A 22,658-nucleotide genomic window follows, 5' to 3' on the forward strand; every position below is an offset into this window, starting at 1 on the left:
CGTGGGGAATATCAGAGTTTTAATAAACTAGGGTCTATGCTTCAGAAACCTGTAATCTGGTGGGGGGAACCATTGTCACATATTCATGCCACCAAAGAGGGCAGCCAGGATTACTGTTTTGGGTGTCATTAAAACTGGTCTATGGGAAAGGTGTGGATGATTTATAAGCTGTTAACGTTGCTTCATAATTAGGTAGTCAGTTTTTGACATCAGATCGGCTAATTCTTATCTTGTGATTTGCGAGTTTTCTGGGAATCTCTGGCTTTCTGGAGTTTCTGTTAAAAATTCCAAGTGTCTTGGTGACAGTGTTCAGATTTAGCCTTGCTGACACCACTTGGGGCTGTCACTGTCACTGCATTCGTTGCCATATCCTATGCCAATACTCCCTGCCCAGCTTTTTCTTTTTTTGATGGGGGCATGCATTAGTTATAATGCGATCTGGTGAGGAGCTTATATAGGTCAGTCTAAACGTATTGCCCGTGACATGGAGAAAGCGTCAGGCATGGGGAAACGCGCTGCTCTCTACCGGGACAGGAGCTGGGACTTGCCCTCTTCACCCTCTCTCCCTATGCTGCGCTTCCCCGTGGAGTCCATCATCAAGTTGTATGAACTCTGCTCAGCGTACCTGCGGAAACAGGTACCGAGAGAAGTTTGATTATCTTGCTCTAAAGAAGTGTCTTCAAAATTAGAATTAGCCATTATCTCAACTAAATAGGAGCAGTGGATTTGGGAACCAGGTTTCTTGGCATCACTTCTTGCTATGGTGTTTTAATTTTGTTTACTCTGGATATTATGTGTTTTTTATTGTTACTATTAGAAAAGATACAGCCAACTCTAATACAGGAATGATATACCTGTGATCACAATACCGTGAACTTCGTGTAGGCCCCTTTAACTATAAATGGGAAATTAATTGTGGTTTTGAACTGCATTAGTGTGGTGATTGAAAGTGACAGCAGCTCCGCTGACAGCATCGCAGGGCTGGTAGGAGGAGGCTTGCCCGCGGGTGCCCCAGTCAGTCGCACTGTGTTCTGTCTGAGAAGGAAATAGCACAGCCCTCGTTGGCATCTTCAGTTATGCACGTGTGAGAGTGCGTGGAACGAAATTCTCTTCTTCACAGGCAATTTAAGAATTTCGTCAGGGAAGACAAAAGTTTATATTTGTGATCAAGTTGAAAAATTCTCGATCTCTTTATGGCTTTACCACAGAAAAGATATGAGTTCTGGTCTTTTGTTAATTACTCAAATATGCATTGTGTTAGTTGGGGTGGTTTTGGCTGCACACAGTGGGAAACAATGGCTCAGACCTCGTGTCACAGGTGGGCCGGCCCTGGGCCTGGTGTGTCCACCTGCAGCTCCCCTGCCTCCCTCTGCTGTTAGCTCTGGCTTCTCTTTTCCTCCAGTACTTTGCCTTTGTCCTTGAGGTGCTTAGGAGATGGCCACAAAGGATCGGGGCATCCTGTTCCCTATCGGCTTCTCCTCTGTGCCTCCTTAAGACTCTTGCCCACCAGCCCCCCACAGGTCCCCATTACGTCTCGTTGACCAGAGTTGGTCAGCTTTCCACCCATTAGTCCCTGGTGAAACATGTGTTGGTGAGAACAAGTCTGTTCGGGCTGCTGTCACAAGACACCACAGACTGGGTGGCTGAACAACAGAAATCTATTTCTCACAGTTCCAGAGCCTGGAAGTCCAAGATAAGGCATCAGCTGATTCCGTTCTTGGTGAGGGCTCTCTTCCTGATCTACAGACGGCCACCTTCTTGCCATGTCCGCACGTGACAGAGAGAGACAAAAGAAGCAAGCTGTTTGGTGTCTCTTCCTCTGAGGACACTAATCCCATCGCAAGGCCCACCCTCATGACCCCATCTGACACTATCACCTCCCAAAGACCCCGTCTCCAAATACCATCACATTGGGGGTTAGGGCTTCAACATAGGAATTTGGAGGGGACACAGTTTAGTCCACAGCAATGAGATAACCACAATATCTGCTGTAAGCATTATCAGGTAGTAATGTTAATAAATAACGCTAGTGACCACAGGCCACAAAAAGTGGAATTATGAAGGATGGGTGTGAAAGCTCTTAGCTATAAGTTTGGGTGTCTCAAATGTCTGCATTAGTATTTGATACTTCTCTTTCTCCTAGTGTCACATGGGAGCCGATGGGAGATGGGAAGAAAATAATTTCACTGGCTGATAACCACATCCTGCTGTGGGATTTACAGGAGAGCTCAAGCCGGGCTGTGGTAAGTGGAAGGGAGGACAGAGTGTCTGCTTCTCCTGTTTTTAGTTTGGACTTTTAGGCTGAATTCAGAATACACGTCTTGATTCACATATTCAGTAGCTCCCTTCACCCATGGTTTCGGTTACTGACGGCCAACCACCATCCAAAACTATTAAATGGAAAATTTGAGAAATAAGCAATTTACTGTAAGTTTTAAATTGCTCACCTGGGACGTGAATCACCTCTTTGTCTGACACATCCATGCTGTCTCCACCCCCTGCCTGTTAGGCACTCGGTAGCTGTCTTGGTATCAGAGGGACCATCGCGGTGTTATAGTGCTGCTGTCTGAGTCACCCTTATTTTACTTCCTAATGGCCCTAAAGCGCAAGAGCTGTGGTGCTGGCAAATTGGCGCTGCCAAAGAGAAGCCTTCAAGTACTTCCTTTCTGTGAAAAGGTTAAAGTTCTCAACTAAATAAGGAAAGACATGGTGTGCTGAGGTTGCTGAGACCCGTAGTAGAAATGAATCTTCTATTTGTGAAACTATGAAGAAGGAAAACGAATTTCCTTCATGGCATATGTAGGGTTTGGTATGTATGAAGGGTTTGGAACTGTTGGTGGTATCAGGCATTTACTGGGGTCTTGGAACACATCCCCTGCAGGTAAGGGTGGGGGGCTACTATGTTTAGTATTTTGACATTAATTATAATTAATGAATGGACTGAATCATCAAGAACTGAGTGGTTGGGGTTTGCAGGTGAAAGCCATCCATGCATCACCTAGGGCCACGTGAGATATTTCACAGAACCCGACCACTGACCAGGCTCCTACCTTTTGCCATAATTTGTCCAAAGGAGGAAGTGAGATATTGTAAAGTATATTCTATTTCAAGTACATTGTCCTTTGAATGAATGGATTTTTAAAGTATATTTGGTTAAAATCACACTTTTAAGTAGGAGTAGTTATGAATTATTCATTTCGTAGAGTTGACTAGCTCTTTTAATGTATTTGTGTGAGTTTTAAAAATAATTTTTAGCACTTTCTTTGGAACCAGTTTTGCTTTCAAATATTTTTCATTTCAAATACTTTTTAGTAAATATTGGTATGTATTTTTTCATATTTGATTCCTTAAGATTTTCTCTTTTAAAATGTGGCTTTTACGTGCATTTGTAATTTCACTGCATCTGTTTTGTCATTGTAACTACTTTGGAAAAGAGAAAAATCAAGAAATTTGAAATGATGGAGCTTATAATGTCATTTATACCTAGGGGGCCAAAGTGCCTACACGTAGTCAAAAGGGAGTTGAGGACAGTATCTACTGGATAGATTTCTGTAATGATGGCCTTGTCATATATTTTATTTGTTTCTATGATGCTTATTTAGCTTTTTTCCCCATGTGCCTTACAATATTAATAAATCCTTTTTTCACCCCTCTGGGTCGAAGGGGATGGCATGAATAATGATTTGTCATTATTAATATGTGGCATAGAAGTCAGAGTTTTTAAAATATTAAGCGCCTTGTTAAAGTTTTAAAATTCTGGTCAAAAGGGAGTCTCTCAGCCTTCAATATGAAATTAAGGGTTGGCCTGTTTTCTTAGACCATCAATAACAGTTAAGGAAGGATCATTATTTTTACTAAAAAAGTTTAAAATAAAACATATCTCCATATCATGGAGTAGAAAGCAAATTTCACACACACTTTTAAGAAAAAATAGGAAATTGAAAGAGATTTCATGCCTGGGATCAGCCCCTGGGGACTGCACCTGCAGGTCCAGGGGCAAAGACAGGTTCCTAAGCTCCTACCTCTGGGAGACTGGGCAGGAAGTCTGGATCATAGTTGAAGGACTGCTTCCTTTGACTTGCATTCAACAGGGTTTTCCTATGTAACTGTAAACTTATAGAAACAAAGAGGAAGATGATTTTTTGTTAGAATACCAGGCTCATGGCAGATTTGGGGTAGAGACTTGGGGTAGAGGGTGAGAGCGGAGTGGAGCCGCTGAGCACTCCCCGTGCTCTCCTCGGGAGGGAGAAGGCACGCAGGGAAGGGAATGCAAGTCACATGTGATAGCGCTCAGCAGCGTCTCATTTACCCCAGCACTGCAGGGCGGTTCTGTAATCAGACTGTGAACACGTCTTCAGACCCTAAGTCACCTCAAAAGGATTTCATGGTAGGATGATTAATCTGTAACTTATTTTCTGCAGAGATCAATTTAGTTTTCTCTCCCCTTTTTTATCTGCTGTCAGCAGTTCTGTCAATATCACTTTGTGACCCTCCACCGTGGTCTTTAATACAGAAACCTTCCTATTGATTTCAGCCATCTTCACACCCGGCTTCTCAATATATATTTTTTTTTTATTGTTTGAGGATATTGCCTTCTGTGGCGAATCTGATCTTATGCTCACTGCATCATTACCTTTTGCAATTAAATTGGAGACTCTTTGCCATTTATAATCATTAGCAGAACTCAGGAGAGGCCTGGAGTAGGAGGTTCCATAGGGCCACAGCCTGGTGAAGGCGGGTGGTGCCCGGTGAAGGCGGGGGTTGTCCTCCCCATTGCCACGTGTGCTCATTCATCTGCACGTTCTAGCAGTTTTCACCTGCTGCAGAAACAAATAGCTCCTATCACGGTGTGGCAGAGCCAAAAGAAGGGAGGCCATGGTGGAGAATTGACTGCTGCCTCTGCCTCGTGGTCATGCAGGAGTGTAGGTGCTCCCTGGAGATGGGCATCTGAGTGTCATCTGCTTGGTGTGTGGGGTCTGCACTGCTTGGCATTTGCATATGGCAGCACCTCCTTGAAGGAGCAAAAGGGCCCAGTGCACATAGTGGGGAGGACCTAGCGGTTGCAGGACAGTTATTCAGAGCCACAAACGTCACATCCATTGTGACTGTAGATATAAAACGTGTTTGCTGTTAGGGGACAAAGAATCATGGAGGACCTGAGTCTAATTCCAGGACTTGTGGTAAGAGGTGAGCAGAGCCCTGTCAGTGGCTGGTACGTTCAAGAACCTCGCCCCAGCACGTCAAATCTCTGTCTTATTTTTGTCTTTCTTGTTTTCCAAACTGAACTCCTTGAGGGAAGAGGTTATGGTATAGAGGAAAGAAAGAGACTCTTTTAGTTACTTAAATCTATTTAGTTAGTTTTAAAGTTTAGAACTGAAAGTCTAAAACCTGACAGGCTGGACTCCTACAATGGTCCTGCTGTTACTGGAAGAGAGGGTCTGGGGAGGCCAGACACCTGATTTCAACCCTGTCCACTACCAGGTTCTTGACTCTGCTGCAGGAAAGAATTGAAGAGCAGAGTCAGAGTAGAAAGCAAAAGCAAGTTTAATGCAAAAGTAAGGAACACACACTTCACAGGCCAAGTGTGGGCTGGCTTGACAGTGAGCGCAGTCCTGCTGTCGTCCTGGATCCTGTCTTTATAGTTGGCTATCTATACTTATTCATGCTATCTGTGAATATTTAACTAGAGGGGTGGTCCCCAGTTATGTAACTCTTAGCTTTGCACATGCTGTGATTGTTTCTGCTGGTGCAGTGGTCAAATTCCAGCGTATACTGCGAGTGTACTTAAAATATACTTGGTGCTCTCTGGCACCTCCCCTGGAAGATCATTCAAGGCCCAACTTTTTTTTATTGTGCAGGCTCAACCACTGAAATTGATCAGTCTTGCCTCCTGCAGTCTCTAACTTCCATGTTATGCTGAAAACAGGCACAACGCACAACAGTAACTCTCAGGGACAAGAGGAGGGGCCTGAGACTGGGAAACTGAGCATCTCCTATCTCACTACCATTGACCAGCAGCGTGACCACAGGTCAATCGATCCACCTTCGAATATCATTTTCTCACCTAGAAATGAGTGTGCTTATTCCTGGATGGTGGTTGTGACTGTCATGGGAGTGCGCAGAGTTCTTTCTGTCCTCTGTGGTAGCACAAACTAGGACAAAGACTCATTCCCCAGCCTCCTTTGCAGCTGGGTGTGGTGTTGGGTGGAGTTGTTACAAAGGGGCTGAGTGCAGTGGGTGTGTCCCACTTCCAGGAAGCATCCCTAAACGAGGAGGAGACATTCTCTTCACTTTTCAAGTCCCTGCTCCTGGAATGTGGATGTCATTTGCAAATATTTTCTCCCATCTGCCACTTGTCTTTTCCTCTTTTTAGTAGGGTGTTTTGCAGAGCAAAAGTTTTTTATTTTTTAAAAATAGACTATTTTTTTAGTGCAGTTTTATGGTTGCAGCAAAACTGAGCAGAAGGTATAGAGATTTCCCACATACCTCCTGCCCCCTCCACCCCCAGCCTTCCTATCAATGTTCCCCACCAGAGTGGTCCTTGTCACAGCTGATGAACCTACGTTGACACGTCATCATGACCCAGAGTCTGCAGTTCACATCAAGCTTCACTCTTGGTGCTGTGCATTCTGTGGGTTTTATAAGTGTATCCACCACTGCAGTATCTTACAGAGTAACGTCACTGCCCTAAAACCCCTCTGTTCTCTGCCTGCTCATCCCGCCCTCCCCTAACCCCTGGCCACTGCTGATCTTTTTCACTGTCTCCATAGTTTTGCCTTTCCCAGAATGTCATAGAGTTGGATTGTCATACAGTCTGTAGCATTTTCAGATAGGCTTCTTTCACTTAGTAATGTGCAATTAAGTTTGTTCCATGTCTTTTCATAACTTGGGGCCTTGTTTCTTTTTATCACTGAATAATATTCCATATTCTGGAAAGTTTTTCTTTTTGATGAAGTTCGGTTTATTGGCTTTTCATCTTATGAATTATTCTTTTGGTGTCAGGGCTGAGAACTCTGTGACTAGCCTTGGATCCTGAAGATTGTCTCCTGTTTTTTTCCTAAGAGTTTTATAATTGCATGTTGTAGAGCTAGGGCTGGGTCTGGAGCTCACAGACCCCTCGAGCCCATTCACAAACCCTTCACATGCAGGTCTATGAGCTAGGTAACTGGACAAAACAGTTCTTGGAGCCTTGGTTGAAGAAGGAATAGTCTTTATTCAGCACGCACACGTCTAGGAGATAGGCAGTACAAAGGAGAAACTGAGAAACTCAACTGCTACTGGCAAAGTCCAAAGAAAAACTGAGCAGCTGCCAGCAGAGTAAACATGTTCTATTTTTAGAGACGAGCTCTGCAGGCCAGCCTGCTTCACAAACTGCAGAAACACACAATAGCATTTAACTAGAAAGATACATTGGTGCACATGCGCACTTACTCCACGCACACACAACTTGTTTACAAGAAATGTTGAGGGAGTCTGACTAAATTATCCTATTTTCCCCACACATTTTACATTGAAGTCCATGAATTTTAGTTCACTCATGTATAAGGTCCTTGTGGCCTCTCCAACCCTACCTGGCGGTGGTGTTGGGACTCATCATGGCCAGGGGACAGCAGAGCTGAGGCTCAGCCTTCACTGTCATGGGTGGGAGTGGACACTGTTTCCTGCAGTGCTTGCTCGGAGCGCAGCAGTTACTGTCTAGCAGTCTTCTGACCTACTCGGCTGCCTCTTTCTGAGAGAGCAGCTTGCATTGGGGCTTTTCTGGGTCTGCACCTGCAGAAAAGGACTCTAAGTGATTCCTGTGAAACTGGGGCTTGAGTTGTGACTGTGATAGGTCAGTCATGCTCCATGCACACCAGAGTGCTTGTGGCCAAATTAGAAGGTAATAAATACTTTATACAAAAAATGGTCATTTCTCACTAATTTTAATGTAGTGCGTTTAAACACAAGACGCAGACCTGGTGACTTTCTCAGTTGATCATTAAGGAATGAAGGCTCAAGGAGGCTAAGGAACTCTCGGAAGTTTTGAGTGACAGATGTGGGACTGCAGTTCAGGTCTGATTCCGTCCCATTCGCTGAACAAAGGCATTCACTGAGGACCTCCTGTGTGCTCGTCCTCCTCAGAACTGTGCAGTTCTCCAGTGACATGCTCATCATCTGAGCATCTCGAATGGTCAGTTAACGTTTTGTCCTGTGAGTGTGAATTTGATGTTTGGAAAAAGTTATTTGGAGCAAAACCTGGTAATTAAAGTAGGTAAACAAGCTTTATAAGGCTGGTTGGTAGAAAACATGTTAAAACAATATGAAAACTGGTTTTCTTATGAGACTCATAAAAAGGCATTTCAAAGTATTTTGAGTAGCGGCTGCATGATGAAAATAAATGTCACCTTCAGAGCTGTGGCTTTCTAACAGCAGCCATTTAAATTTGTTTTAGGATATTTGTTTCTAAAAAGCCAAGATTTTTAAGAAAATACAGAGCTCAATAATTTACTAAGTTGAAATATCTTAACATCTACTTATGTCTTCTGATTTTGTACATATTGAAGAAAAGTAGTATTTTTCTTAGTCTTTCAGTTAGATATTGAAAGAAATCATTAAAAACAAAATTGGCAACTGTGTTTGTTTCCTAAGCCCTCAGAAGACCTTTCTCTGGTAATAAAGAGTAAATTATACATATTAAGAACTAAGTGTATTTGAGAAGAAGGAGCTGCTAGCCCCGGGGGCTCTGACAGGAGCAGATCATCTGCACCACGTTCGGGGTGCCTGCCGTGTCCAAGGGGGGTCTGCGCGTGATGTGCTGCGGGAGCTGAGGTTACACAGAGACAGCTCTGCCTGTCAGTAATTTCTCATCCAGTTATAGGGTCTGTAGCATCTAGATGATCCCTTCCATTTAAAATTTCAGATCTTGCTGGAACAGGCTGGGGCAGGCATGGCCAGCAGCTCGGGGGAGGGAGTACAGAGGCCCTGGGATGCAGGAGGGCGCCAAAGGCAGCCAGCGCTCCCGAGGGCCGGGTAGGGCTGCAGGCTCTGCCACTCAGAACACTGTGACCCTGGGCAATTTGCCCCAGCGTTCACGTCTGTACAGCAGGGATCATAGGAAATTTAACTCTGCTGTTCCGTGAGGACAGCATCCGGCATCTGGCCATAGCACGCACCTGGCACACACCCATGGGATGGGCGGGTGGGCAGATGTGTAGATGAATGCAAAGAGGGGTGGATGGATGGTAGGTGGGTGGGTGCAGGGAGCAGCTATAATACATGATCTCCAAAACCAGATGATGGGCACGCGTCACCCAGTAGGAGGTTCACCAGAAAGATCCTAGTGCAGAGATTAGAGGTACAGAGGTACAGAGGAAAGAAAGGTGCCAGAAAACAATCTGCATTTCCTTCATAATTAAATCACTTTCCATAAAGCCAGCAAGTGGTAATCACAATGCAGACATGGAGGATACAACGTGCTCTCATTAGTCTTCATAAAAGACCTCTTTTTCCCTCTCCAGAGAACTGACTGTAATTAGACCCATCTCTCCAACAGCTCGCTAGGTTCTAATTGGAGTTACAGAAATTTTTTTATATTCTAGTCCATCTCAGTAGAAAACATTTAAATCTTTACTCGTGGCCTTTCCAGTTTTCAGTGTGTAGAACCAAGGTCAAGCTCATATTCAGGGGTCCACGACACACATTTTTCTCAGAAACAGAGCTTAGATTTTGGTGTTAGTGAAGGGGGATAAAACACTTTTAGTTCTATTCTTCCTATAAATTGAGTTGTTTTAGAAGTAAACTAAAAGTAGGTTATAAACATCAAGTTCCCTCACCTGATGTTGACACCTAACACCCTGTATACATTTTCTAAACACAGGAAGACTCTGGTTTTCCAGGAGGCAACACTCCAAACCCTCCCGCTGCGTGTTCTGTACAACTCAGACTGTGGCTCCCCAGGGAACGGTGCCCTGTTGGGTCCGTGTGTCCCCATTGAGCCAGGTATGCAGGACCACCCTAGTGGGGCCCTGCCTCTGCCCTTCCTGGCGCCTGGTGGTGGCAGCTCCTGCCATCCGGAAACAGGAGCCCTAGCAGCTGGGTGTCCTGCCATGTGAGCCAGTTGTCCCCACATCCTCTGCTTTTTCTTCAGCATTCTGAAGGCAGCGACTCTCCAGCGAATTCCATTTCCACCACCGCTATCAGACTGTGGTGGTGATGCTCATACTCTATGCTATAGAAGACAGCCTCCACCCTGGGTCCTTGTCCCCAAGATAGTTCAGAGCTCTTCTGAGTGAGTCATAGTAAAAATGAAGAAGAAAATGCTTAAAGCACCTACCACATGTTAGGCGTTGCCTGGGCACTTGACATGTGTTATCTCTTTACCCCTGTAACTGTGCAAGCCGATTCTTATAGGAGAGGAAGTCAAGCCTCGAAGAGACTCAGCAACCTGTCTAAGGTAACTCGCTTGGAAGCAAAGCTGGGATTCAAGCTCAGGGTGTCCGTGTTCAAAGCTGGGGCTGGAATTCCCAGCCTGCGGTAGGGAAGGGGAGTTCCCATAGGTGTCCATTGTGGGTGTGGCAGTCAGGCTGCATTTGCCTGCAGGATACAAGAAATGGCTTAAACAACGAGGAGGTTGTATTATCTGATGTAACAAGAAACATGGAAATAAAGCGATTGCAGGATTGGTTAATTCAGCATCTTGACAGCACCGTCAAGGACGCAGCCACTTGGCATCTTTCTGCCCTGCCATATCCATGTGTCACTGCCACCTGCCGTCATGACTGCAGAGCGACCTCAGTGGTTCCAGCCATCACATCCAGACTCCCACACTAGTGAAGAGAAAGCAGATTTCTTTGTGCTTCTCTCCGTATTTTTAAAGACAGTCTTTCCTGGAAGTGCCTCTGTCTGGTTGTTGGACCCATCATGCCTAAGCTAGTCACTGGCCAGAGGAGCCAGTCCTTCATGCTTGGCTCAGAGCAAGGTCAGTCCCTGGGGGTCGGACGGGGCTCAGGGTGGGCTGTCATGGCTGTTCCATAAGCAAGCCTCTCCTGGCACGCGGTTCAGGGCACACACTGCGGTGCGCCTGTATGGGAACTGTGCATCTCTCCCACTCTGAAGCACAACCCTGCTGCTTCGTCACCGTGCTGTTCTCCATCCGAGAAGGCAGGAGTGTGGCACTTACCTTCCTCTGCTGGTCCTCATCATCCCATTGTTGATCTGACCACGTAGTGTCTCTGCAAACGCAGGGCTGTTCTCTGGCTGGGCCTCCCTCCATAATGTCTGGCTGCCCCGCCGGCCCTGTGGCTCTTGGTGGCAGAAGTACAGCGTTTTGTCTTTGGAAATCTTACTCGAAGACTCCTTACATGCACCCCATGTGAACTGCTATAGACGATGCAGGTCATGTCGCTTTTTTCTTGAGAGGTGGCTTTTGTCCGTGTCCTGGCATAAGTAGCATCTCCTCTGAAAAGTCTCGTGCAGTGTCTCTAATCATCCCTTTTGGACCAGGAAAAACTGAATATTTCTCTTTGATGCTGGAAAACAGATTACCGTGTGCGTCGCACCCTATGGAGTTCTTTCTCGTCCCGTCTTCGTGTCACCAGGAAACCAAAAAAGGTGGTTGATTAACCTTACAACTTACACCATGCTGCCCGCCCTGAGTAGACTTTCAAAAATTGAGGGTGAAATCTCTTCCAGGCTTTTATTAAAATTTACTTTCAGGACTTCTCTGTAGCTATGGGCATAAAGTTTTCATTGCCTTGGGAGCACATGCGTTAGTGTGGTGAGTGGACTAGAGTATCAGGAGGCAGATCCTGTTTCTGTCTCTGGCTGGCTGTGTGACCGTGGGCAGGTGTCTCCCTCAGGTTGTAGTTTTACCCCCTGTGACATAAAGGGGACCCGTCTGTGAGCGCCTGAGGTTCACTCGAGGTCTCCCAGCGCCTCTGGTCAGTGCCTCGTGTTAGTTCTCTGTGCTGACACACCGCAGGTCACCTGTTCAGCGTCCCCGCGCCACCTCTGGTCAGTGCCTCGTGTTAGTTCTCTGTGCTGACACACCGCAGGTCACCCGTGCGGCGTCCCCGCGCCACCTCTGGTCAGTGCCTCGTGTTAGTTCTCTGTGCTGACACACCGCAGGTCACCCGTGCGGCGTCCCCGCGCCACCTCTGGTCAGTGCCTCGTGTTAGTTCTCTGGGCTGCCACACCGTAGGTCACGCGTTCAGCGTCCCCGCGCCACCTCTGGTCAGTGCCTCCTGTTAGTTCTCTGTGCTGACACACCGCAGGTCACCCGTGCGGCGTCCCCGCGCCACCTCTGGTGAGTGCCTCGTGTTAGTTCTCTGTGCTGACACACCGCAGGTCACCCGTGCGGCGTCCCCGCGCCACCTCTGGTGAGTGCCTCGTGTTAGTTCTCTGTGCTGACACACCGCAGGTCACCCGTTCGGCATCCCCGTGCCACCTCTGGTCAGTGCCTCGTGTTAGTTCTCTGGGTCGACACACCATAGGTCACGCGTTCAGCGTCCCCGCGCCACCTCTGGTCAGTGCCTCGTGTTAGTTCTCTGGGCTGCCACACCATAGGTCACGTGTTCAGCATCCCCGCGCCACCTCTGGTCAGTGCCTCCTGTTAGTTCTCTGGGCCGACACACCGCAGGTCACCCGTGCGGCATCCCCGCGCTACCTCTGGTAAGTGCCTCGTGTTAGTTCTCTGTGCTGACACACCGCAGGTCACCCGTTCAGCATCGCCATACTTGTCACCTCGTGGTTTCCATGCGGAGAATCAGGAATCCTGCATCTGGAGTCTGAGCATGGCTCAGCCTTGGGGTCCCTTTTGAGGCTGTGGCCTAGGAGTGGCGGGTCTGGTCATCTGCTGCCATGCTCACCCACGCGGTGCTGGTGGGACGTGGCTCCTGGAGGTTTGTTGGACTGAGGCCACTCTCCATTTGTTGTGGGCCTTTGGGCATGGCTGCTGCGAGAGAGGAGCCAGAATCTGTTATGATCTCATCACAGAACGGTCCCTCAACACCGAGGTATTGTATTGGTTTGAGGCCAGGTACTCAATGGAGGGGCCTTGAAGACCAGGGGTGGCAGGTCCTCTGGCGCTCAGCCAGGGCCGGCCCTGGGCCTCTTCCCTCTGCTTTCTTTACTCTGCCCCCATCACTAGGACACCCTGGCTGCCAACTCTTCCACCTGACCCAGTGCAGGCTGGTTCACCTCACCCGTCACGCTTTGTCCCCGGCTTACGTGTGTCACCCTATCTCTGCTTCATTTCCACTTTTGTGTCTGCAGGAATCCCTCCCTCTTGGGTTTCGCTGACTCAAGTTCTGTTTGGCCCCTGAGCCCATCTCGGTTTCTAAACCTTATGAAAAGCCTTCCACTAGCTACTCCAACCTGGGTAATTTCTGTCTTTGAACTCTCTCTAATGTCACATCATTGTCATTGCCCTGGCTTTACCACTTGTCAGCTAGCTGTTTTTATTGTACAGTGCTAATCTCTCTGAGCCTCAGTTTCCTCCTATGTAAAATGGGGATGTCAATGTCTATATCGTGTGGCGTTTGTGATGGCCTAAGTAGGGAGTGCAGATAAGACGCTCAGCACAGGGGCTGGCATGGAATAACTGGTGACGAGTTGTATAGGTTGAATATGTTCTTTCTGTTGCATGCAGGTAGCTCTGCAGCCAGACAGTGCCTGAGAGACGAGCAGGAACCACGTCTGCCGAGCCAGCACTCAGCGGGCTGAGGGGCGCTCTCAGTAATACTTGCTGATCTGTTGGATGGCTAATGGGTGGTTGGTTGATGGATTAATTAATAACTAACGCTGTTTCATAGGTATAGAATAGTCCATGAGCTAAAGTTCAGAGCATGTGCTACGCTCTGTGGGTTTTGGAGGCAGGTGGTGCTTAGTTTTGCTGACTTAACTTCTCCACGGAGTCCTTCCAGAGTTAGAAGTAGACACAGATGCCACAACTCTGGGTGGCAAAGTAATCCTGTTGAGGACTCAGCCTGGGCTGCTCTGCTCAGGGTTGTGGATCTTGTGGAGTGACGTTATGGGGCTTTTCCCATACAGGCTTCTTCAAGAATTAGCTTGTCTAGTTCACGCTGCTGAACTTGTGTTCCTTCTAAAGATGTGACCTCGTGTTTTCATCTTCTTTGGAGTTTGATAATGAATCAATATGTTTAATAGAAAATTAATTGGAACACAGTGTTGCTTAGTTAGAAAATATAGTCACCTCTTCCGTTGTTCCTGTTTGTTGATCTTGTATATGTACTTTAGCATATTTGTTGTCATCAGTGAATAATTATTAATCTGATAACTGGATCTTCAGAGAACTGAACTAGCGCCCGTAAAAACTTTGTTTGAAATATATTTTTTTTAACCTAATGGTGATACTACATACTTCTTCATTCATATTGTTTAGGCAGAGGTTAAAACATGGAACCTAACTATATGTTGCTAAAGTAAGTTACAGCCAAAAAGTAGCTCTCCCTGTGTCTCTAATAACGTGTATTTTAGATTTGTTTTTAGTTTTTGACCTAATGTTGCTACTGAGGCTCCTCTTTAGGTAACCGTATTCCATAGTAGCTGTTGGGAAGATTTATTTTGACCTCCTCCCAAACTGGCATTGACCAAACACCTTCCTGTGGCTTAGAGTCTAGGGGCCATGCTGTGGGTTTCTACCACTGCTGCCTCTCTCTCACGTGGCTTTGTCATTGTGGCTCTCCTTAGACTCCCATGTGCCACTCGGCACATTCCATGTGGTCACCTCTGCATTTTTCGTGGGAACCAGGCCTCCTTTCCTGTCTGTGCTCACAGTCCATGATTTATCCATGCTGGGTGTTTCCAGGAAGCCCAGCCTCCCATGTGCTGACTGCGAGTAATTGCACCCTTGCAACGGAACTGGATTTTCCTGTGCTGTAAAGGTAGTGGAAAGAAAGGGATGTTGTCAGATCTGGTGCAGTGAAAATAGAAAGGGTATTTCACTGTCCTGTCCTTTTGTTTCATGAAAAGAGCATCTACTCTTCTGTTGATGTCCCCACCCACCCCCAAACACCCACTTGGCTGTTGGTGGTTGTTCCTGGGGGGCCTGACCTGGCTGAGCCAGGTGACGTCCTGCTCCAGGAATTCTGGGGAGAGGTCTGAGGGTCGGCTTCCTCTTCCTGGGTGCCTGGTGAGTGGGACATCAAGCCCGGGTGCTCTGGGCACCTTGGCCTTCTGCCCTGTGGATGTGAGGAAGCCAGGTGAGGGTTGAGAGAGAGAAGTGGACAGGAGCAGGGGACAGAGTGTCTCCGTGGTGGGAGCGTTCCTGGCACTAAGTCTTCCTCCAGTCCAGCCGGAGTTCCTTGGTGATCCTGAGACATGCCAGGCTTCTTAGGTTCCATTTCTCTTTTGCTCAAGCTAGTTCCAGAGCAGTTTCTGAGCTGCTCGTGTGCACCGCTGGTATCCTGGGAGAGGGCACAGGCCCCGGCCTGGGGCACAGCGTCTTCTACCTTGCTTGTAGCTTACATATCCTTTCCATTTCTGTCACTCTCTCCTTCCTGATGTCTGTCCTGGACCCTGCTCTCCTTGCCAGCTGCAGTGCTCAGCTCCAGCCCTGTCCCCGCAGGTCTGCGTGCGCTGCTTCATGGTCCGTCTTCTGTGAGCAGGCTCCTGTGATGTGCCCTGGCCCACAGTGGCCCTCCGTGGCCTGCCTGGTCCTCACTGCCCACATCTCCGCCTGGTGTTTATGGACCTTGCAGCTGAACCATGCCACTGCCAGACTTGTGTGCGTGGTTTGGTGTCTGCTCTGCCATGCCCCTCCACCCCCCATTTTTACCTGTCAGTAATACTTTCCCTGGCCTGGCCCACACAGTGGCTGCTCCAGACCCCCCTGTCCTCCAGCAACTGGAAGGTGGTCTCTCCTCTGAACCCCCAAGCACTCAGCACTTCTCTGTTCCTCCTCCTTTCTTTGCACTGACTTATCCCTGTTTGGTCCCCCTCTCTGCCACCGTCATGCCCCCCACAGCATCCCCCACAGTAGGAATGAATCAACACTTTTTTGACCTGTTCCCCTGTGGGTCTCTGATGTCCCTACCTTTTCCCAGGCTCTTCTCACCACAGGCTCTGCTGGGCTAGTGACCCCCACTTCCTAAAAGCGTTTGCTGAGTGTCCCGGCAGGTGCTCGGATGGGAGGTGGAGCAGTGGTCCTTCCTGGGCCCGGCACCTCTTCTTCCTGACCCGAGTTTGACGTTTGTGTGCCCTTGATGCCGACCATGCCCCCTGCAGCTGCAGCCCAGTCTCTCTCTTTTGTAGACTGGAGGGATTCTGGGTCTTGTAACCTAAGCTTCAAATGACACCTCTGAAGTGTGGAGGCCTCTTATGGAGATGGGAAACGGCAGTCCTTCAGCCAGTGTGATCTAAACCATGAAGTCCTTTACATGCAGATTAGACGGGGGCCACTGTTTCTCACTGCGGACCGCATGTCTTCTGTCCTGTGCTGTAACTGGCTCCCCAGCACTGCCTCCAGTCAGTGCCTCCGTGCATTGGCCGCTGGCTCTGTGGGGACGTGCAGGCTTGATTGTCTCTAGTCTGGACACTCACTGCCCCTGCCTAGCAAGGGCCCTCTGCCCACTCAGACCTCCCCCCGGCCTCTGTCCGGAGCTGCTGCAGCCTGGCCTGCCTCACTGGACAGCGGGCCTCCTGGCCTCTGCGCGTGCCTCTCAGCTGGCAGCACAGAGCACAGAGGGTTTGACAGCAGCAGGGAATTCAGTGACGGTGCCCACACACAGCAGGGATGCTGGGGAGGTGCGTGAGAATGTCACTGAGTGGGCTGTACCCTCTGCCTTTGGATAAAGTCACCGGGTGGATGGACATTCAAACCAAAGTGGGAATAGTGAGGCAGCCACCGTGACCACCGTGACGTGCCTTTGTGCATAAGACGCCACCTGGGTGGAGAGATGAGCTTGAGGAGGGGCTCCCCTCCCAGGTTCTTAGTGGTCCCACCCTCTTTCAGGGAGGTTTCGGCCCCAAGAGAATGGTCCTCAGTGGTTCTGGGTGAAGTCTTCCTCATCAGCTCGCTGGCTTAATTAACCCCCATCTAAAGGATTTAGAAATCCTCAGATGAAGGGGCAAAGAGGAGGGGTCCAAAAACAATGTCCAACTGAGTAAAATACGTTTGTCCCTCTGGTGCCTTTTTTGCAGAACTGGTCATGTCGGCTTGACTTGCTCTGTCTCTGTCTTTGGGGAAAGCCAGGTGTTTGAGTTATTTCATGTCGTTTTCTTCAAGTTTGAGCCGATCGGCACTCAGCATGCACTTGCAAGCAAGTCCTCTGTAGAAGAGTTCTGTTAATGTGCTTTCTGATTTTTGCTGTGCTCAGTTTTATAGTTTTTTCCAAGTAAGATTTAAATATCCTGGCCTTTTAAAGGAAGAAAACAAAGAGCTTCCTAATTGTTCTTGATAATTACTGCAGTACTGTACTGTGAGTGTGGGCTGTTGTGAGTTCTCGGAAAAGAGTTCAAGTGTTCAAGTTACTCTTCTTTTCTTCTTCCTTTGAAAACCACTGTGATGTTTCCAGCTGGCCAGCTCGGCATCCCTGGAAGGGAAGGGACAGCTGAAATTCACCTCTGGCCGGTGGAGCCCGCATCACAACTGCACGCAGGTGGCCACGGCGAGTGACACGACCCTGCGTGGGTGGGACACGCGGACCATGAGGTCAGTGGCACCGGACGCCGGCTTCCCTGTCTCGCTGAACGAAACCATGGCTGTATGGGGACGACCATAGGCCACATGCATGTGGGGCATATGGTCGGTTTGTCTCCATCTTGTTTTTGTGGGAAATCATGAAGCTCCTCTAGCTTCTTCACCTGAGCTAAGCCAGCACCTCTGTGTGGGGAGCCACCGTGCCTCGGTTAACGGCCATGATCCATACTGAGCCTCTGCATCAGTGGCAGTTCATGGCCAAGCTCAGATCAGGTCTTTTGCAGCACTTCACAAGTGAAACGGTGACCACGGTGCCTGTTTGCACCACTGGCCTCTGCAGGTGGACACTTGCAGTCCCCTGGGGGAGTCTCTCTCAGAGTTGTCTCCACCATCTCTGTGGCTGCAGGAGACACACCTGCCAAGTAATCATATTTTGTCATTAAGTAATTACACACAACAACCAGCAGTTCTAACGGAACAAATAAGAGTGATTTTTCTGTTCCAGTTGTGACTTTGATGGGCAAAGGAGTGATGGCAGCCAGGCTGTTGCCATGGCAACGGAGGCCACATGAGCTTGTTTCAGACACCGTTTATCCCCTCAGCACACCATAATTTATCTCTGAGCCAAAAAGACGGATGTCGTGTAATAACTTGTGTTGCTTCCAGGGCGGGGGCACAACTTTAAATTTAGTTCTAAGGCCCCTCTGCACATTCCAGGCTAGTAAATAACCCTGTCCTCAGCTTGTGCATATCTGTACAAAGGGTTTATTCGGTTTCCTGATCCGAAGCTGGAAGCCATGGCCTCAGACCATGATGAATCTCCTACCAAAAGCCGTTTCCCCTTGTCCTTTAGTTATCTTTTCCTGTTTTAATTGTTCTTTGAAAGATATGAAGAATTTCATTATCTGAAAACAGGAATCTCAAAGACTGACATTACAGACTGAAAACAGCAAGACGGGCCTGGCTTTGGTTGGCAGCAGCCTACAGCTGCCTCCAGTGCACTCCCGTTGTCTGGGTGGAGAGCTGACTCCTGCAGGGAGGCCACGCAGCGGAGGAGAGCACGGCCTCATCTCTCTGCTGTCACTCTCCGTCTCTGGGCAGTTTTGGTTTCTCTTTAGCCAGGAGGCCTTCAGTGGCTCTTGAGAACGTAGTATGCTTTTGTGGTAGAATTACTGCCCCTAGAGCATGCAGCAAACCTGATTTAGTTAATATTCAGTGCAGGTGTGACTCTCCATTCACTGCCCCAGGAATCTGCCAAATTTTAAACTTTATACCTTAGTCTGTTTCACTTGAAAGATTAGAAAGTTTGGTGTATCTTATTTTAGGAAAAAAACTAGGATATTGTAAAGGTGCAGAATATAGAAAACAGTTTAAACAAAAAAGTGGTTTAGGGCTGCAAAATGCGATGTGGAGGAAAAAGACAAAAGGAATTTTCATCTGCTTGAGAGCCAGAGTGACAACGGTCTCAGATATGTGAAGGTTGTCCCAAGGACAAAGCTCCTGGCTGTTGCCATCCTAGTGCAGCCAGGACAGTGAGGACGTGAATGATCACGCGGCGTGCAAGCTCCACCGGGGCAGTGGGAGGGCAGCAGCGGCAGACCGGGCATGGCCTTTGTGTCCAGCCTCCCTGCATGACCTGCCCCTCTATTTTGGGTTCATGGCCTCAGGAGGAGCCAGCGTGGGCAGAATATTCTGATTTCAGACCCTGTGGGGAGCAGCCAGGAGCAGCGGGGGTCCAGGCCTGAGATAGGTGTGTGCACAGGCATGTGCAAACCCTCTTGTGCATCTGTGTGCATGCAGGCATGCATGTGAGTCCTTGCACCATGAACAACCATGTGACCCATTTCAAGCAATACCCCCTCCCCTGTGTCTTTGTTTTTAGAACAGGTGGATTGCATGGGACACCCGGCGCTGATGTCTGAGGTGGTGTGGGCAGAAGAGAAGCCGGCCCAGCAGTGACAAACATGCTTCCTTCATTTCTTCATTGCTTCCCCAGCTTTTTCTTCTCTCCCCCTCCTACCCTCAGTACCAACCACACGGCATTTGTTCGTTCTTCTCCCCCTTTTTTCCTTTCTCTCCTCACTGCAGCCTTCCAAATACTAGCAGCTGTCCCACCACATGCCTCGTTGTGGCAGCCACAGCCCACCTCGAGGTTCCCAGCTGCCCCCCTGGAGAAGCGAAAGCTGACTTACCCCATGGGAGTTGCTGAGGTGCAGGCACCTGGTGCCCCCTCGTGCAGGGGAGGGACTTTGTGGGGCTCTGAGCGCCTGGCTGGGGTTTCCAGGCTTGGCTCCACCAGCGGACCGGCCGTGCCCTTGGGCCAGGGATTAGCAAGGTCCTGGGAGAGAGACACAGCCTGCAGAGTCAGTGTCTTTCCATAATCCATTCCTTGTTTGCTTTTTTCCTCCCCCAGCCAGATATACTGCATCGAGAATGCCCACGGACAGCTGGTGCGGGACCTCGACTTCAATCCCAATAAGCAGTACTACTTGGCCAGCTGCGGGGATGACTGTAAGGTGAAGTTCTGGGACACCCGAAATGTCACGGAACCTGTGAAGACCCTGGAGGAGCACTCCCACTGGTAGGGCGACTCATTTGCATGTGCTTTAGGGGAGAGGGATTATGTAATTCATTTTGCTAATTACTTTACCATTGGGAAAGGCATAGCCCGGCTTAGTTTGTGCTGCTGTGAATCATTCAATCAACCGAATTTTATTTTTCCTAAAGTAACACTAATTCCAAATCTGAATGTTTGTGATTTATAAACATAGAAAAAGAAGAAAAACAGTGGATTCTGGTTTCTCTTGAAACCAGTTCGAGCATGCAAAAATAAGTGTGAACAGATGTTCACGCAGCATTGTTTGCAGTGTAGGGGGCTGGAGCCCACCCAAATGTCCATCAGTAGGGGATTGGCTAAGTAAATTAGGTGACATCCTTGCAGTGGAGATCACATAGCTGTCAGGAAAAATGAGGGACATCTATGTATGGATGGATGTGGAAGGATGCCCGAGATCACTCGTTCTTTCTACATATTATTTGAATTTTACCATATGCTGGCTACTTTTTGCTAAGTAAGTAAAAAGGTCAAGTTGCAGGACAGTATGTATAGTATGAATCCTTTTTTTATTCAAATAAAACATGTGCCCATGCTCTGTGTGTGTGTGCATTTGCACGCACACCAGTGTGCAGAGGAAAAGTCTGAAGAATAAGGCTGAGCTGTCATAGGGAGCCTCTCACACGTGAGGAGAGGCACATCACGGGCTTTACTTCCTGTGGCCTCTGTCTCTGAACTGTGTGAGTTATGTATCAGAAGCTACTTTGTTTCTGCAATCAGAAAATTAAAAGAACCCAGAATACTGGTGTGCAGTATTGATAAATCCAATGAATTGCTGTAATTTACTGCAGTCCAAGTAGAAACACCAGCTGTGCCTCTGGCCACATTGGGTGCACCTCCGCTTGCAGGGTGTCTGTCACTCCCTGCTCCTCCAGGCCCTGGGACTGCTGTGGCCTCAGCACAACTGAGGCAGAAGCTTGCCAAGCTCCAGGGCATGTGTCGGAAAGAAGTCCTAGTGGTCAGAACCCAGGCAGTCCTGGGCCCCTGAGAACCCCGCTGCTCAGATCTCAGCACCTGAGGCTGCTGTTGACTGGGAATAGGTCATGGGGCTTTGTTTGATGTTGACATTTATCCGTAATCCTTAATTTGCTTCTGGAGCAGTTTTTGTTTTTAGGATTTTAGAAAGCTTGTCTGGAACGTTGAGCCATAAGCCTTCTTCTCCCTCTTCAGGTTTGAGTTAACATTTAGTCTTTGTGGTCTCTGTTTGTTGGAACTTGAGAGAATGTTTTAGAGAAACGTGCAGTAAACCTAACCCTCCGCTGAAAACCGCCAGTGTCAGACCATGAGATTGGGCAACACCTGATGTCACCCCAGCACAGTGAGAGGTGTGACATTAGGTGTTGCCCAATCCCATGGTGAGAGGTCACTGTGCTGCATCACCATGTGAGACGGCCCATCTCTGTGTGCCCCTTGCCCTCTGCAGGGTGTGGAACGTCCGCTACAACCACTCTCATGACCAGCTGGTCCTCACAGGCAGCAGTGACAGCAGGGTCATCCTGTCCAACATGGTATCCATCTCCTCGGAGCCCTTCGGCCACCTGGTGGACGATGAGGATGTCAGCGACCAGGAGGAGCACCATCCCGAAGAGAAGTAAGACACACAGATGGCAGAGCGCCCCTGGCATGGGAGGACGCCCTGTCCTCACAGATAGTCTCTGGATGCAGGTGGTGTCTGTAAGAAGCGTCGGGTGTGTAGTTATGGGACTCGCAGTGCCGAGGTCATGAGCACCCAGGGCGGGTGGCATTACTGGTGGTTAGGGACCACTCCTGGTGTGGCTTTAAATCGTACGTCTCTGTATACTTCTTCCCATATTCTTCCTGATTGCCATATAGGAGATTTAAAAGACTGTCACTAGTCCTCAAACTTAAGCATTAACAGTAACAAGAACCAGCGTTCGCTGGCCCTCGCAGCCCTCCCTGGGAGAGACGTTGTTAGCATCCTGGCTGTCGTGGGTTTGAGCGTGTGGGGTGCAGTTGTTGACCGTTTGCTCACGGGCCCAAGGCTGGCCAGCGGTAGGTCGGCCAGGGCCTACTGTACCCCAGAGCTCCACAAAGTGAGGTGATGCCTGTCTTGCAGTCACGCCTTCTTGGTTCTGTATTTTCTAGAAACTCTTCCTACCTTTGCATTCCGATCCTAGTTGCATCCGCGATTGGCGGCTGGCCAGCGGTAGGTCGGCCAGGGCCTACTGTACCCCAGAGCTCCACAAAGTGAGGTGAGGCCTGTCTTGCAGTCACGCCTTCTTGGTTCTGTATTTTCTAGAAACTCTTCCTACCTTTGCATTCCGATCCTAGTTGCATCCGCGATTGGGAGATAGCTCAGGGCGGCACCCTCTTCCTGCCAGGGCTTAAGTCCCCGGTGATGCGTGGGCATTTGGGAGCCCCCTCTGCTAGTTAGTGACAGCAGGG

The 22,658-nt window shown here is 48.7% G+C and overlaps 1 protein-coding gene across 1 annotated transcript in view; it reads left to right on the forward strand.

Moving 5' to 3' along the window:
• The window catches only part of LOC103603239 (protein TSSC1), a 50,693-nt gene that overhangs the window by 25,967 nt on the left and 2,068 nt on the right, over window positions 1–22,658 (forward strand). The window contains exons 3-6 of the mRNA XM_008587732.1: window positions 2,144–2,243; window positions 17,514–17,650; window positions 20,052–20,219; window positions 21,676–21,843. Of these exons, the coding sequence (XP_008585954.1) occupies window positions 2,144–2,243; window positions 17,514–17,650; window positions 20,052–20,219; window positions 21,676–21,843 (573 nt within the window). The remainder of the gene's footprint in view (window positions 1–2,143; window positions 2,244–17,513; window positions 17,651–20,051; window positions 20,220–21,675; window positions 21,844–22,658) is intronic.

Source organism: Galeopterus variegatus, unplaced genomic scaffold (genome assembly GCF_000696425.1).
Source record: "Galeopterus variegatus unplaced genomic scaffold, G_variegatus-3.0.2 Scaffold4518, whole genome shotgun sequence".
Classification (NCBI taxonomy): domain Eukaryota; kingdom Metazoa; phylum Chordata; class Mammalia; order Dermoptera; family Cynocephalidae; genus Galeopterus; species Galeopterus variegatus.